Source organism: Panthera pardus, unplaced genomic scaffold (genome assembly GCF_024362965.1).
Source record: "Panthera pardus isolate Hobbes unplaced genomic scaffold, ASM2436296v1 HiC_scaffold_17, whole genome shotgun sequence".
In the NCBI taxonomy this organism is placed as follows: Eukaryota; Metazoa; Chordata; class Mammalia; order Carnivora; family Felidae; genus Panthera; species Panthera pardus.
Window position 1 is genome coordinate 59,981,953 of NW_026526732.1, and position 13,665 is coordinate 59,995,617.

The following is a 13,665-nucleotide window of genomic DNA, read 5'->3' on the forward strand; positions in this document are numbered from 1 at the left end:
TATGAAATATGTCAATAGGAGAACAAAATAGTAGGGTACAATGAAGAATTAGGCTATAATATTCAGGTTACATTAAAACTGGATCAACCTAAATCTTTTCTCCATAGTTAAGGAAGATTAGTGGTTACTGAAGGAATTTCCGAACCAGTTCTCTCGATAGAAAGCTATTACCTAAAAGTTTGCAATTGTAAAGCTTATGGCTTTACATATTAAAGGAGACATTAAATTTGAAACAAACCTGAAATTAGCACATTTTAGTTCATTATATTTGTAATGTCTCCACTACAAATATCCTAAGGAGGAACACAATTTTATTTTGATGAACACTATTACTCAATTAGGAAAAAAATTGTGGCAAAGGCAATGCCAATACAATTTTTAAAGTACTTTGGAGACTTTCCTTAGTATTAATGAAGCAACTGTAAATCACCACTATTCTTCAAAAAGTACAGATACAAAAATGTTTTTTTGTTTTTACTTTTACTAACAGACCAGTTGCAAATTACTATTTCATTTCATACTTCTATGGTCCTTGTCAATTTTATTTATTTATTTATTTAACATTTATTTATTTTTGAGAAACAGAGTGAGACAAAGTGTGAGTGGGGGAGGGGCAGAGAGCAAAGGAGACACAGAATCTGAAGCAGGCTCCAGGCTCCGAGCAAGCGGTCAGCACAGAGCCTGATGTGGGGCTCAAACCCAGGAGCTATGAGATCATGAACCAAAGTCAGATACTCAACTGACTGAGCCACCCAGGTGCCCCAGTCCATGTCAATTTTAGATTATCAATCTTAAAATAAGGACTTTGGGTTAGAACTTTCAGACATGTCAATTTCTCCTTTGAAAAGGAGAACACTTTTTGAAATAGCTGTTTATCAATGAACAGTAGTTGGTGAATGTAATTGAAAAATGATGCATTTTTGAGTTGAATGAAGAGCTCTTAGAAACAAGTACCCTCAGGTGCATGTAATACTTTCCATAAAATACTAACGTAACAAATTCATTTGCTGAGTAGCTGTCTCAGTTACACCCTGGGTATTCTATGCTTATAGATAGGTGTTAACTAGTTAGTTAAAATGAAATTTGTATATTAGAAGTAAGCTATTCAGTTAAGAAAGAATACATTTTGTGAAAATTTTGGAACATAAAAATACACTTTTTTAAAAGGTAGAAACATTTGTTAATGAAAGGTGGCATCAAAAACTGAGCAAAGGAAAGGACTTTAGATACTGTGATATTGTGATTTATAATAAGAATACGTATTTGGTCATCATTTGTGAACTCCCCCCTGCTCAACCACACAAAATGGAACTAGGTGTACAACACTTAGGAACCAAATTATCAAATAATATTTCCTGAATGAATAAAGACTGTATGAACCAATAATGCTCCGATGAAGTGTGAATCTTAATCAAATAAGAGAAAATGTATCTTACTAAAGGTTTATAAGATTATCTTCGTAGAAGGTATTCACTATTTCTGATGGATATGCACAAAAGATTTCTCAACTCCAGAACTATATAATGACAGCTCAACATTATCCTTGTCTATAGTTTTTACTTATCAACTCAACAGGTACAGAAAAATGGATAAAGATAATTGAAAGAAACAGTGCTTCAGATGTACAACTATAAATAGCATATAATGCCCAAAATGTGTTAGGCACTCTTCTAAGGACATTGCACATTTTAATCAATAAGTCTTATAGAGGCTGAAAACAAGCAGACTCAAGATGGGCCACTTTGGCGTGAAGATTATTTTGAGCTGAAGGCAAATGAAACCCTGCAGACACAAGAGAAACTTTTGCCCCTTCTTTAACAACATAGAAAAATCTAAATTGGGACTCTTTCCTAGAATAAGGGTTGTTATCAGAGATAAATGTTATATGAGTGATAGACAAACATCTAATTATCAAACATCTGCTCTTCTTACTGCCCTGTGAATTGCATCCTTTTCCTCAAAAGTCCCCCTTCTCCTTAGTTCAGCATAATCTATATATCTCATTTTGTCCAACTTATTTTGGAATTTCCACGTCTGTGTGGATTCCCTGTATTAAATTTGCTTCTCTCCTGTTAATCTCTCTCATTTCAATTTGATTCTTAGTCCAGCTAGAAGGATAGAAGGACCCCCGAAGGGGGAGAAATTCTTGCTTCCTGATAGCCTCATTAAAAACCTTATGAGGTAGGTCCTATTATTATACTTATTTTATAAGTGAGGAAAGTACAAAATAATAACAATGAATAAATTGGCCAAAAAAACTGAGATAGTGAGTAAACATGAACTCTAGGTCTCTAATTCTTGGATTTTGGATACAAGGCATTTTATAAAATGGTATATTTTATGTTCCCAAAGAAAGTAGATCCATTGTAGGATCTATGTAATCTAAACTTTTTGCCTGTTTTCACCTTGATATTTTGAAAACCTCATCTCAAGCCAGTATTGAAAATTGTGTTTTGGAGGTAGGGATGGAAGGGATTAAGGAGATGATGGCGGGGAGAGTGGCTTGCTTCTGACATGGGTATTCTGAACCAGCCACAGCTTCCTTCATCACTGTGAGAAGAAATCTGTAGGGGATGACTGAGGACTGTTTATGCCTTTCATTGACTTTCCTTCAGCCTTTGATTCTGAAAATAAGAATCAATTATGGACTATGATGTGTGATTTAAATAGAGAAGGTTAGTTATTTTTGATTGAGTACCTACACTGTAACATTAACCAGAAAAAAAAAAAAAAAAAAAAAAAAAAAAAGGACAACAAGGTATCTCTCTTGAAAGATAAGTTAATAATTTCCAGTGGAATTAAAAAAAAGAACTTTATGAGGCCACTTTTAGACAACAGGCTTGAGGAATGGAAACTTGATCGAGGCAAAGGGGCTCACAGCGACCACCCAGCTGATACAGATAGGCTTATCAGGCAATCCGCCTCAAAATATCCACAGGCTCTAACTAACCAACAGGCTACTTACAACTAGGCACAGGTTCCAAAAAGGAAAATTCCAGGTAGCCATACCTCTTCACCTTCCCTCTTTACAGACAGCCCCCACCTATTTCCTCTTGCCAGACAGCCTCTCCTTTGCTGTCCTGCCTCCCACTTCAATAAACTTCTATCTCTTTTGTTCTGCTTCAGGTGAATTCTTTTCACTGCCTGCACCACTGGCTTCCACTCATGGCCCCACATTTGGAGCCCCCATTCAATTGGGAGAGATACCACATTTAGACACCACAAACTTGTTCTGGATGTTTTTTTAAATTATAACACTTACATCTTGCCAATGTTTTTTCTCTTTTTTCATTATTTTTTCAATGTTTATTTATTTTTGAGAGAGAGAAAGAGGAAGAGAGAACAAGCCGGGAGGGACAGCGAGAGGTGGAGTGGGGGGAAACAGAAGATCTGAAGTGGGCTCCACACTGACAGCGGAGAGAGAGATGTAGGGTTTGAACTCATGAACTGTGAGATCATGACCCGAGCTGAAGTCAGATGCTCAACCAACTGAGCCACCCAGGCGCCCTTGCCACTATTTTTGAATGAACTGTATGGACCGTTCAAACCACATTAATAAAAATAAAATTAATATCTCTTTATGTATAAATAAATGAGAGTGGCCACAATAGAAAAATTGGTTGTACTGTATTATCCTTCCTGGAAAGAAATGCCACAGATTTTCCAAAATCAGAATATTATTAGAAATCCCCAACATTTAACTAGAGTAGTGCTAACAATGCCATTTGACAAATTAACACTTCTAGGCATATAATATGCAATCGGTTTATCCTCCAGGTTGTATCCAGAAGTTACATCACTCAAAGTTAACAATTGAAGAGGTGGGCTTTAGACATATTTCTTAAAATTTAATTTAATTTTACTTCCTGATGCCGTGGAAGTTTATTTGCATCTGCTTTCACATTTTTCCAGCCTAAAAATTTTCACAGTCTCTAATCTAGACTTTCAAGGTCTTGATTAATACTTTTTTCTGTAATAGAATGACCTTGTGAGGCTTAAATGCAGATCATCTTCGCCCTGCCATAGGGGATTCTCCATGACAAATCTGGGTGGAGATGGAATCTTTTGTTATTAAGGCATGTATGCCAATTACTGCATTCAAATAGCCAGCTTCAAGCTTCAGTCCCTTTTAAAGCATTCAGGGAAGAAAACTTCAAGTTCACTTTTGCCCAATATTTAAGAAAGGCTCACTTAGTTAAAATAAATAAAACAATGAAACAAATAGGGCTAACTTGATAAACCTATCCATATTTCTGGATACTCCTATTAGTGGATCTTAGATTAAGCCACACAAGGAAAGCCCATCTATGCCTGCTCTCCAACTCCTATACCATTTCTTCGGACTTCTGTCTTTAACCAATGTTGAGAAATCTCCAAAAAATTTTATAAATCATGAAATGGAGTCCTATTAAATGTGTTGCTTCATTTATAAGGAAGCTATTTGCTTTCTTCTTGAATTCATTTCTAGAATAACTGATATCCAAATGTGGAACAAATGCTCTCTAGGACAAGGTAAGATAAAAAACAAACATCATACATGTGGTCTGTTAGTGTTACAGATTCTGAACATACACATTCTGTGTAATAATGTTACTCTGATTTCATTTTAAGTCTCATATAATCATTTTACCTGTGCTGTGACTTTTCTACTAATCTTGCAAAGATTCTACTAATCTTGCTAAAATTATGTAACCTTTTCTGCTATATATATTTTAAATATTATCTTAATTCTGTTTTTATTTTACAAACAGAGCAGGTTACATATAAGAAACCAATTATAATGGATATATCAAATAGAAGGCAGAATGGCAATTCTATTTTTAAGTTGATAGCAAAATAAGTCAGTTAGTTACTCTAGAGACAAGACAACTGATCATTTACGTACTTGCTGGAAGCCTAGAGAAAGCCGACCAAAGCTCTGTCACTGACAAATCGTAGAATACTACTCACTCTGGGCATAAAGGAAAGGTCTCCTTTCCAAGCCTGTATATTCTAAATGTGATCAAGAATTGTCTTTGGTATTACATGAAAAACAAATTCCTACTCTGCATTTCACTGATTATTCACTACCAAAAACAAAACAAAACAAAAAACAACAACAAGCAAAGACACACCCAAATCTCATATGCTTTACTACCCAAATATAACACTAGAGCAATTTTCCAAATCCAATTAAATATTTTATTGCAGTGAAACCAACATTCATATTGGAAGATTGGACAACCATCTGCTTAATAAACTAACCATGTTATAACAGGCATTTACAATTGATAGTTATATTTTATGGGATATAATTTGACATCTGAATCTGCATAACTCTCCAATAGTGATATTTTATCTTATACATGAGAGGTTTCAGGACAGTTGACTAATCCCAAGCCACTGTGATATCAGCCAGTGTCTTTACAAGAGCTTAAAAAACAAACTACAAAGACTTGAATCCAAATCTAGACTTTACTACATAGTAAATATATGGGCTCATACCAGCCATTTAATGCCCAACATCAGTCTCTTTTCTCGTCTGTAATATAGGGGAGAATAATAATTGCTGTTTTCCAGTATACTGTTAGGTTGGAATAGTACAAAAGTAACACTAAAAGGTTTTACTGCTATAAATTATTTCGTTTGATTGATTTTAGTATTAACTTTTGACTTAGCAATGCTTTATTCTGGAATGAATACTTAACATCACTAGGTGAGGTATTAATCCCTCTGTTAGTTCCTTGCTGGTGGGCATTGAGAAAGTTATTCAATCTTTCCAAGACTCAGTTTCTTCATCTGTGAGGTGGAGATAGTCTCTACCTCATGTGATCATTGTGCTGATTAAATAAGTGATGTGCAAGGGATCTCCTAGAAGATGCCAGCTAAATAGCAAATCTTTTTTTCTCTTTTTTCAACTGGTTGATTTTAACGGTTGAGCTGCTCAATCATTGACTGTCAGTTTATTCCTTCCTTTCAGTACAAATATCTATCATAATAACCAGCATTCACATTAACAAACAGCATTGTAGCCATTTGAAAAAACCTCAGAACTTCAAACAATGTGTTTTGAAGATCATCAGTATTTACATTACTTTTTTCTTATAGACAATTAATTAAAAGCAAATGTCAGATTTTTCTATCAGAAAATTACCTCAAGGTGACTTCTACGACTCATTTTAACCATGTGACAATAACACTTTGCTTAAAAAAAAAGGCCATGCTTTAAATGCAAATTCAATAAAGAAACCAAGAATTTAAGTAAATTAAAGATTACCTGTTTCAAAATGCCTGCTGCCATTTCATGGCTACAGTCAAAGATTACATGGAACTCTTTGCCTCTTTTCATTTCCTTTAGTAAGGGTTTTGCATCCTTTGTATCGGCAGGTAGTTGACGGATTTTAAGCCGAAGATTGTACCGTGATGGAGCTTTGATGAGCTCCTGCAAACGAATGAGACCTTTAATGAAAAAGGAGGGAAAAAGAAGATTAGAGAAAAAACAGAGTAGGTCATAAAATCACAGAACACACTCACTACAATGCCTGATTTCCTTGACCATGTATATGTGCATTCATGGTGGGACCATTGAAATTCCTACTTCCTAACTCCAGATCCCATTAGTTTTGTTAGAATGATCATTTTTCAAATTCTTTAAGGTATTTTTCAAATTATGACATATATACATAAGTTGATGAAAATAATTTAAATAAATAAAAGGATATAGAACAAAACAGTCTGTCTCCCTTTGTACCCCAATTCTGCTCCTATAAGGTTGTCACAGTTAACAGCTTACAAATATTATTCCTCCACACATTTTCTCTGCATTTCCACAGACACACATAGAGTTTTATTTTGTTTTGTTTTGCATTTTACATTAATAGTAGTTTGTGACTATGTCTTAAAGGTTGTTGTAAGTCGGTGACTATTGTTCCAGTTTGTCCACTTAACACTGTATTTTATAGTGGACACAATTTATGTTAATATTCTCCAGTGTTAGAAACTAGAGTTACTTTTTTGTTTTTGTTTACAACTAATTGTCTAGTAATTTGGTATATATGTAAGAGTAAAGTAACTTTCTTTAATAAAATAGACTCTAAGTAGTAGCCTGGACCATTATTAAATTACTTAAAGAAATAAAACATTTTTTGTATTGTTTGTTAGATATAACATTAACTCCAGAAATCAATATAACCACACACGGTATTAGTAAAGCAAATATTTTCCTAGAGAAATAGCTCCTGATTATGTTTCAAAGTATATCAAATTAATAGACACATGTTCAATAGGTCATAGAACTGTTAGGCATTTTTAAATAATAGAGACATACCATCAAATTTATTTTTTCATACAAACTTCAAGCAATGAAACCTCTTCAAGAACTCATATAAAAGACTCAACATATTAAAAAGTGTGATAAGAAAAAAGGATCATCTACTTCTATTCTATCTTGGAATGATATGAAGCAATTTCCTCATCTCCTCCTACTACTTTCTTATTTACCTTTTTTCCCGTTTCATCTCTATATTTTTCTCCATTTCTATCTCCCTGAAGAACTACCTTCATAAATATTAGTATTGCAAACAATATATGTGAGTATGTGTGTGTGTGTGATTTTACCCTATTTAGAAATTGGAATAACAGGAATAAAAATATATCTTATTGTGAGCAAAAACAATCTGTGTATTAAAATAACACATGATACAGGGAGTAAAATCTAATTCTAGGAATCTTTTTCATTCAATTTTTAAATGAATAGGTCTTACACATGTAATGCTATACACATTTTAATATGTTGTAACATAGTTAATAAAATTAACATAACTAGTTTTCAGTATTTTCATTCTCCAGTGAGACATACAATGTAAAAATATGTAAATTTGCAAATATACCTAGTATCTTTTGCTTTTAAAATATTGTGCCATAAAATTTACTTCATTGTAAGTTATGAGAATTTTGCCATTTAAAATTCTACAAATAATTGTTGCATAAATTACACAACATACTACAATTATCTTATTTTGTTTTATAAATTTAGATGTACTAGCTATATTAAAATAAGTATTACATAGATAATTTATATTCAATGTACTCATTAAACATAATCCAATTCAGTCCAGAGAATTAATGTACATATAATGAGTAAAGATGTAAACTTGGGTTAAACAAAGATAAAAACAAATATTTGAATTTATAACACCTGCTTAATTGTAGTAGTGTAACATTGGGCTTATAAAATCCTCCAGAACATGTATAAAACGCTATATGTTTGTTTGCACACAGGAGTGCTCTGCAACTAAATTAGAACAGATTGTTAACAAATTGTTAAAGGGTAGTAGCATTAACTACTTTTACAAATAAACCAAAGTATAATTGTAGTAAGGCAATGGCTCCCATACTTTGGAAGGTATGACAGTAATCTATGAAGCTGGTTATAATATAAAAGCTGAATCAGAACCTTTAGAGGATAGGACTCATGCATGTACAGTTTTTAACAATCTTCCCAGGTGATTTTCCTGGTCATCAAAAAGTAAGACCAATTTCCAAACATAAGTCTGATTTCAGTGTCATATGTGAGTCACTCCTTGAAACACTTTGGCATAATGATATGATAGGATAATAACTATATTGTATTAGCTAGCATCATAAAACAATAAAATAGTTCAAAGAATGAATTCCAACTTCATTAGGAAAAGTGAATCAGAAATCTGTACATACAACTGACTGTAGGAATGAGAGAAAGAAAAGAAGACATCATTCATTTACTCTTGCATCAAACAATTTTGTTAAATTTATTCAATTCTTACTATAGGTCAAGCATTGTTTTAGATATTGGCAGCACAATAAAAAATAAAATAGACAAATCTCCTACCCATACCATGTTAAAAATATATGAGGGGTGGGGACAGGTAAAGGTCATTAAGCAGGCAATTATAAATAAAAAGTGGCAAATAATACTTTGATGGGGGAAGTGCAATTATTGAAGAAGAATATATAGCAGAATCCTCTAACTCGGGATGAGAGTGCTTACAGAAATTACTCCAAGAGGGTGACATCTAAGTTACTACCTGACTAAAAAGAGTAAGAGTGGAAGGAATAGATAGAAGAAAAAACAGAACAAAACAGTTTTTATACTGGCAGGGGAGCGAGAGAGCATGAGCAAAGAATCTTAAGAAGCAAGGAAGAAGTGATGAAAGTTTAATTTAACGGGGCATGAGGCTGCCTAAGAAGCCCATGTAAATTACTTTAGAGTTGAGGTCTTAAAGGTGGTGGAAAGTGCCCACTTGGAATCCGCATTTCAAAAGAACCACTCAGATTTTCAGTATGGATGACAGATCAAAAGAGCTAAAACTGGAGGAAGAAAGAGTTGGAAGACAGTTGGAATAATGCAGGCTAGAAAATGCAAAGATGTGTGTACAGGGCAAGATGGAGAAAGAAGTGGATGGACCAGAAAGAGATTTTTAAAAAAATACTGAGAGTACTTCGTGAGGGAGAGCACTGAGTCAGGGAAGTTTCCCAGATTTCTGGCTTGGACAACTAGGGGGAGAGAGTGCTTCCACTGAGCATGAGATCATGGGAGGATCAGGTCAACTGAGGGTTCAAAAGAAGGGGAGTGATCATCCATGTCAAGGGTTGCTAGTAACAAAGAAATAATAGTAAACACTTTAAGAAAGTTTTATTAAATTTAACTAGAAGATAACTGATGACCCAGGCAAGGACAGTTCTACTAGGGAGGTGGGGGCAGATTATTGTGCCATTAGTAGGAGCAGGAGAGAGGTAAAAATAGACTCCCTCAAAATCATCTCCATGTATTTCCATAGTGTAGCTTAGTGCCCACCCTAATCACATATAATATCCTTGTAGGAAAGTATCAGTCCCTTCCTAATCCATCATCAGACTTGAGTTCAGTAACAGATTGATGGGACACTTTGGTTTCTACGTCTATTAAATGAGTTTTATCTAGATCAGCAGTTTTCAAAGTAAGGTCCACACATGTCTATACTCTTTTGGGGGTGTTCCCTAAGGTCCAACTATTTTAATAATAGTACATAATAATACTAAAGCTTTTTTCTTTCATTCTCTCCCACATTGACAATGGAGTCTTCCAGTAGAGGTTACGAGACACAGATGATGTCACAGCAGATTGAATAAGGAATCAGATATGAAAATCCCAGCTTCCTTCCACCAAGTCAAATATTAAATAAACTTACAAAAATCTTACAAATGTTTTTAGAGATCTTTAATTATTCTTAAGAATGTAAGATGATTGGGGTGCCTGGGTGGCTCAGTCGGTTAAGCGTCCGACTTCGGCTCAGGAGTCTGCTTCAGATTCTGTGTTTCCTTCTCTCTCTGCCCCTCCCCTACTCATGCTCTGTCTCTCTCTGTCTCAAAAATAAATAAAACATTAAAAAAAGAATGTAAGATGATATAAAAACCAAAAAGTCAAAGAATTACTAATTGGATTATTTCTAAATTTTTCCTAGCTCGGATTTTCTATTATTCTCATAAAATATATAAATGCAGAATGATCTAATAACACCTTTTGCTGAATAAGGAAAAAAAAAGCTATCCTTGGCTTTACTTATCTTACAAGATTTTATGCAAGTCAAATATAAATTTGGGGGATTTAGTCTATCATAGTAGAAACAGCCTCTCAGTGCTGGTTGGAATCTTCGTTCAAAAATACACAATCTGGTGGCACCTGGGTGGCTCAGTCGGTTAAGCATCCGACTTTGGCTCAGGTCATGATCTCACGGTTCGTGGGTTCGAGCCCTGCATCAGGCTTGGTGCTGACAGCTCAGAGCCTGGAGCCTGCTTTGGATTCTGTGTCTCCTTCTCTCTACCCCTCCCCTGCTCATATTCTGTCTCTCTCTCTCTCTCAAAAATAAACATTAAAAAAAACTTAAAAATATATATAGATATGATCTGTATGACTTTGTGCAAGACATCATATCTCTTTCTGCTTTGCCTTCCTCTTCTCCATAACAGGGTAAAATCATATATGTACTAATTACAAAACACCAAAAAAGGAACTGTCACATATTAGACTCTCGAAAAGTAGCAGTTGTCAATGTTGTTATTTTGGCAAAGATTAGGAAGACTGTAGTAATTTTTTTTTTTTAAGTGCTGGTATTTAAATCTGTTCTTGGAAGTTATTTTGGCACTGATTTTGACTGAAAACCTAACAACATCAAAATTTTAATAAAAATTTTAAGAGATTAACTCATTACCCAAGAAAAAGAAGCTACATAGCTGGCTACAGATTTATCCAACAGCTTTGAATTGAAAAATCTCAAGTGACTAAAAAAATAGAAATTTTCTGAAGGATAAAAATCCACAAATAGTATTTGCAGAGTTCACCCTAAATATAAATCCTGGCAAGTATTTTCAAGTCTCTTAAGAGCTCATGTGGATGGTCCATTGAGCCATCAGGTGCAATAAATGTTTACTTATTCTCTTCACACATATATATCCCTGCTGGCATTAATGTAACAGATTTCAGTTTGCTAGCTTCCCTAAGGAATAATATTGAAGAGCTAAAATAAAAATAAATAAAAAAATAAATAAAAACAACTGCTGCTAGTAGGAACTACCATCTCCTACTTAAGAATTAGAGTGAAGTGTCCCTTTTATTCATTCATTCAGCATATATTTTACTGCACATCTACTACGTGCAAAACATTGTTTCACGGGCAAATATAATGATTGCAATAACTGTATTTTTTTCAGTCTTGAACTGCATGAGATACATTTTTTTAACACAGAAGTTATGTCTGTAAAGCTTTTTAATTCAGTTTTTTGGAATAAAAGTAGTTCAGGATTCCAATCAGGGGACAGAAATCTAGAGTTGTTTGAATACTGAAAGTAGAAACATGATTTTTAAATTTGGCTTTTCACCATCTCCAGCACCAGGTGCTTAGACTTCTTTCTTGCCTTCTAAGTCTTCATTGCTCTATCCTGTGACATTGTTTTTCCATTCTAGATCCTATGACTTCCCTTTATCTGGTAATTACATACAAATCTCTGGATTTTGTTATTTAGGACAACTCGGAAGAGAAAGAGAGAGTTGACAAAAAGGAAGATGGATTCAAAATATCCAAAGAATGGATGTTTATCCACTTTATTTAATGAGTTGTTTATGGCATCCCTGCAATTTAATGTACCTGGATGAGGTTTTTATCCAAAGGGAAATGGGTTTAAACAGCAGGAATGCCTACTTACAATACTGGGTATGCATTTTCCTCTGTGGATCTCTATTGATCTTCCTACTTCCCCCAATATTCCCCTGCAAATTATCATGTTCTAAAAACATTCCAATTTCAGGAAAGATTACCTTAATCAAATTCATCATATATTAAATATGTATGCTGTGTAAAATAAAACAGGAAAAAAAGTAAGCTTCTTAATATAATTGGGATGGTTTACATGTGGTAATTTCCTATGATTCTTTGGTCAAAATGGAGAAATAAAAAAGAACGCATCTATGACATTAAATAAAAGGATGAACTTTGTTTTGTTGAAAATGTGGTTAATACAAATAATTTTCAAACAACAATTTTCAGAAATGGAGCATACTTTAACAAATTTGGCATGCAGTGAAGTTATTTAATGAAAGAGTAGAATTATAACTCCTTAAAACAATCTTTTAATTAAAATGCCCTCTCTTTCCCTAATGTAATTAGTTGATGTAATGATAATAAAAGAGAAACAATCGGCACAGATGGGTTCCTGAAAATCTTCTAACAAAAAAGAGCACCACATTGCAATTATCCCTTTATTTTGGTAGATGAGTTACACTCTATTCTCTTTAATTTCTTCACTGAGTACATTTTTTTAACCTTTTTCTACTTTCAGATATTTTACAGTCGCTGAAATCAAGGTTTATCTTAAGCTAACAGGGGACAGAGGTCTGAGCTGCTCTTTTCAGAAGGTGCCATCAATTCAGCTTTTAAGGAGAAGCCAGAAGGAGCCATTTATGCACACTCCAGCTGGCACTTTCTTAAAGAGATCAATCACACTGCCTCTCTGCAGGCCCAGCCTCCCCAGCCCCAGGAAGGGAGTCCCAAGTTTCCTCCTATACCCAGGTATCCACTTCAGCAGCCACACAAACTAGAGTTTTGCCACCTGGCTCACTCATCAGGACTATTTATCATTTCAATTAATGTGGTCTTTGTGCAGGCCAGACCTCTCCCCTACCCTTCAAATGCATTGTGTAATAAACTATACAAGAATGACTCATCCACATTCAATGCTTCATCATCACCCCCTCCCCTTTTTTCAGTTGAGAAAAGAGAATTCATTGAGAGGCCAAACATTTCAGGGAGTTATTTTTATTAGAATGTTATATTTCTGCTACAGAGTGTTTTAAAGAAAACTAAATAAAATATCTATACCAGTTATGGAGTTTCCAATCTATGGTAATGCTTTAAATATACACAAGGGAGCTGATCATAATAAGAAAATCAAAGGTGGCTTAGAGAAGAGAAGTAGATTGCCACTGAAAATAATTCTGTCTCCAAATTTTTGCCTGCCTTCCTCTCCATGGAGATGAGGTAGATTTGTTCATCAGTACAGGGAAAATAGAAAATAAAGAAAATTGGGGTCTAGAAAAAAAAAAAGGGAGAAGAGACAGGGAAGATGAAAAGAAACTTCCAAAGTGGTTTTCATCTTCTTAGAAGAGGGGGAGAA

The 13,665-nt window shown here is 34.3% G+C and overlaps 1 protein-coding gene across 7 annotated transcripts in view; it reads right to left on the bottom strand.

Moving 5' to 3' along the window:
* Nucleotides 1-13,665, bottom strand: part of GRIK2 (glutamate ionotropic receptor kainate type subunit 2) — a 654,159-nt gene that overhangs the window by 364,446 nt on the left and 276,048 nt on the right. For all 7 annotated transcript variants that reach the window (XM_053904616.1, XM_019442973.2, XM_053904617.1 and 4 more), the window contains exon 5: nt 6,257-6,438. In XM_053904616.1, the coding sequence (XP_053760591.1) occupies nt 6,257-6,438 (182 nt within the window). The remainder of the gene's footprint in view (nt 1-6,256; nt 6,439-13,665) is intronic.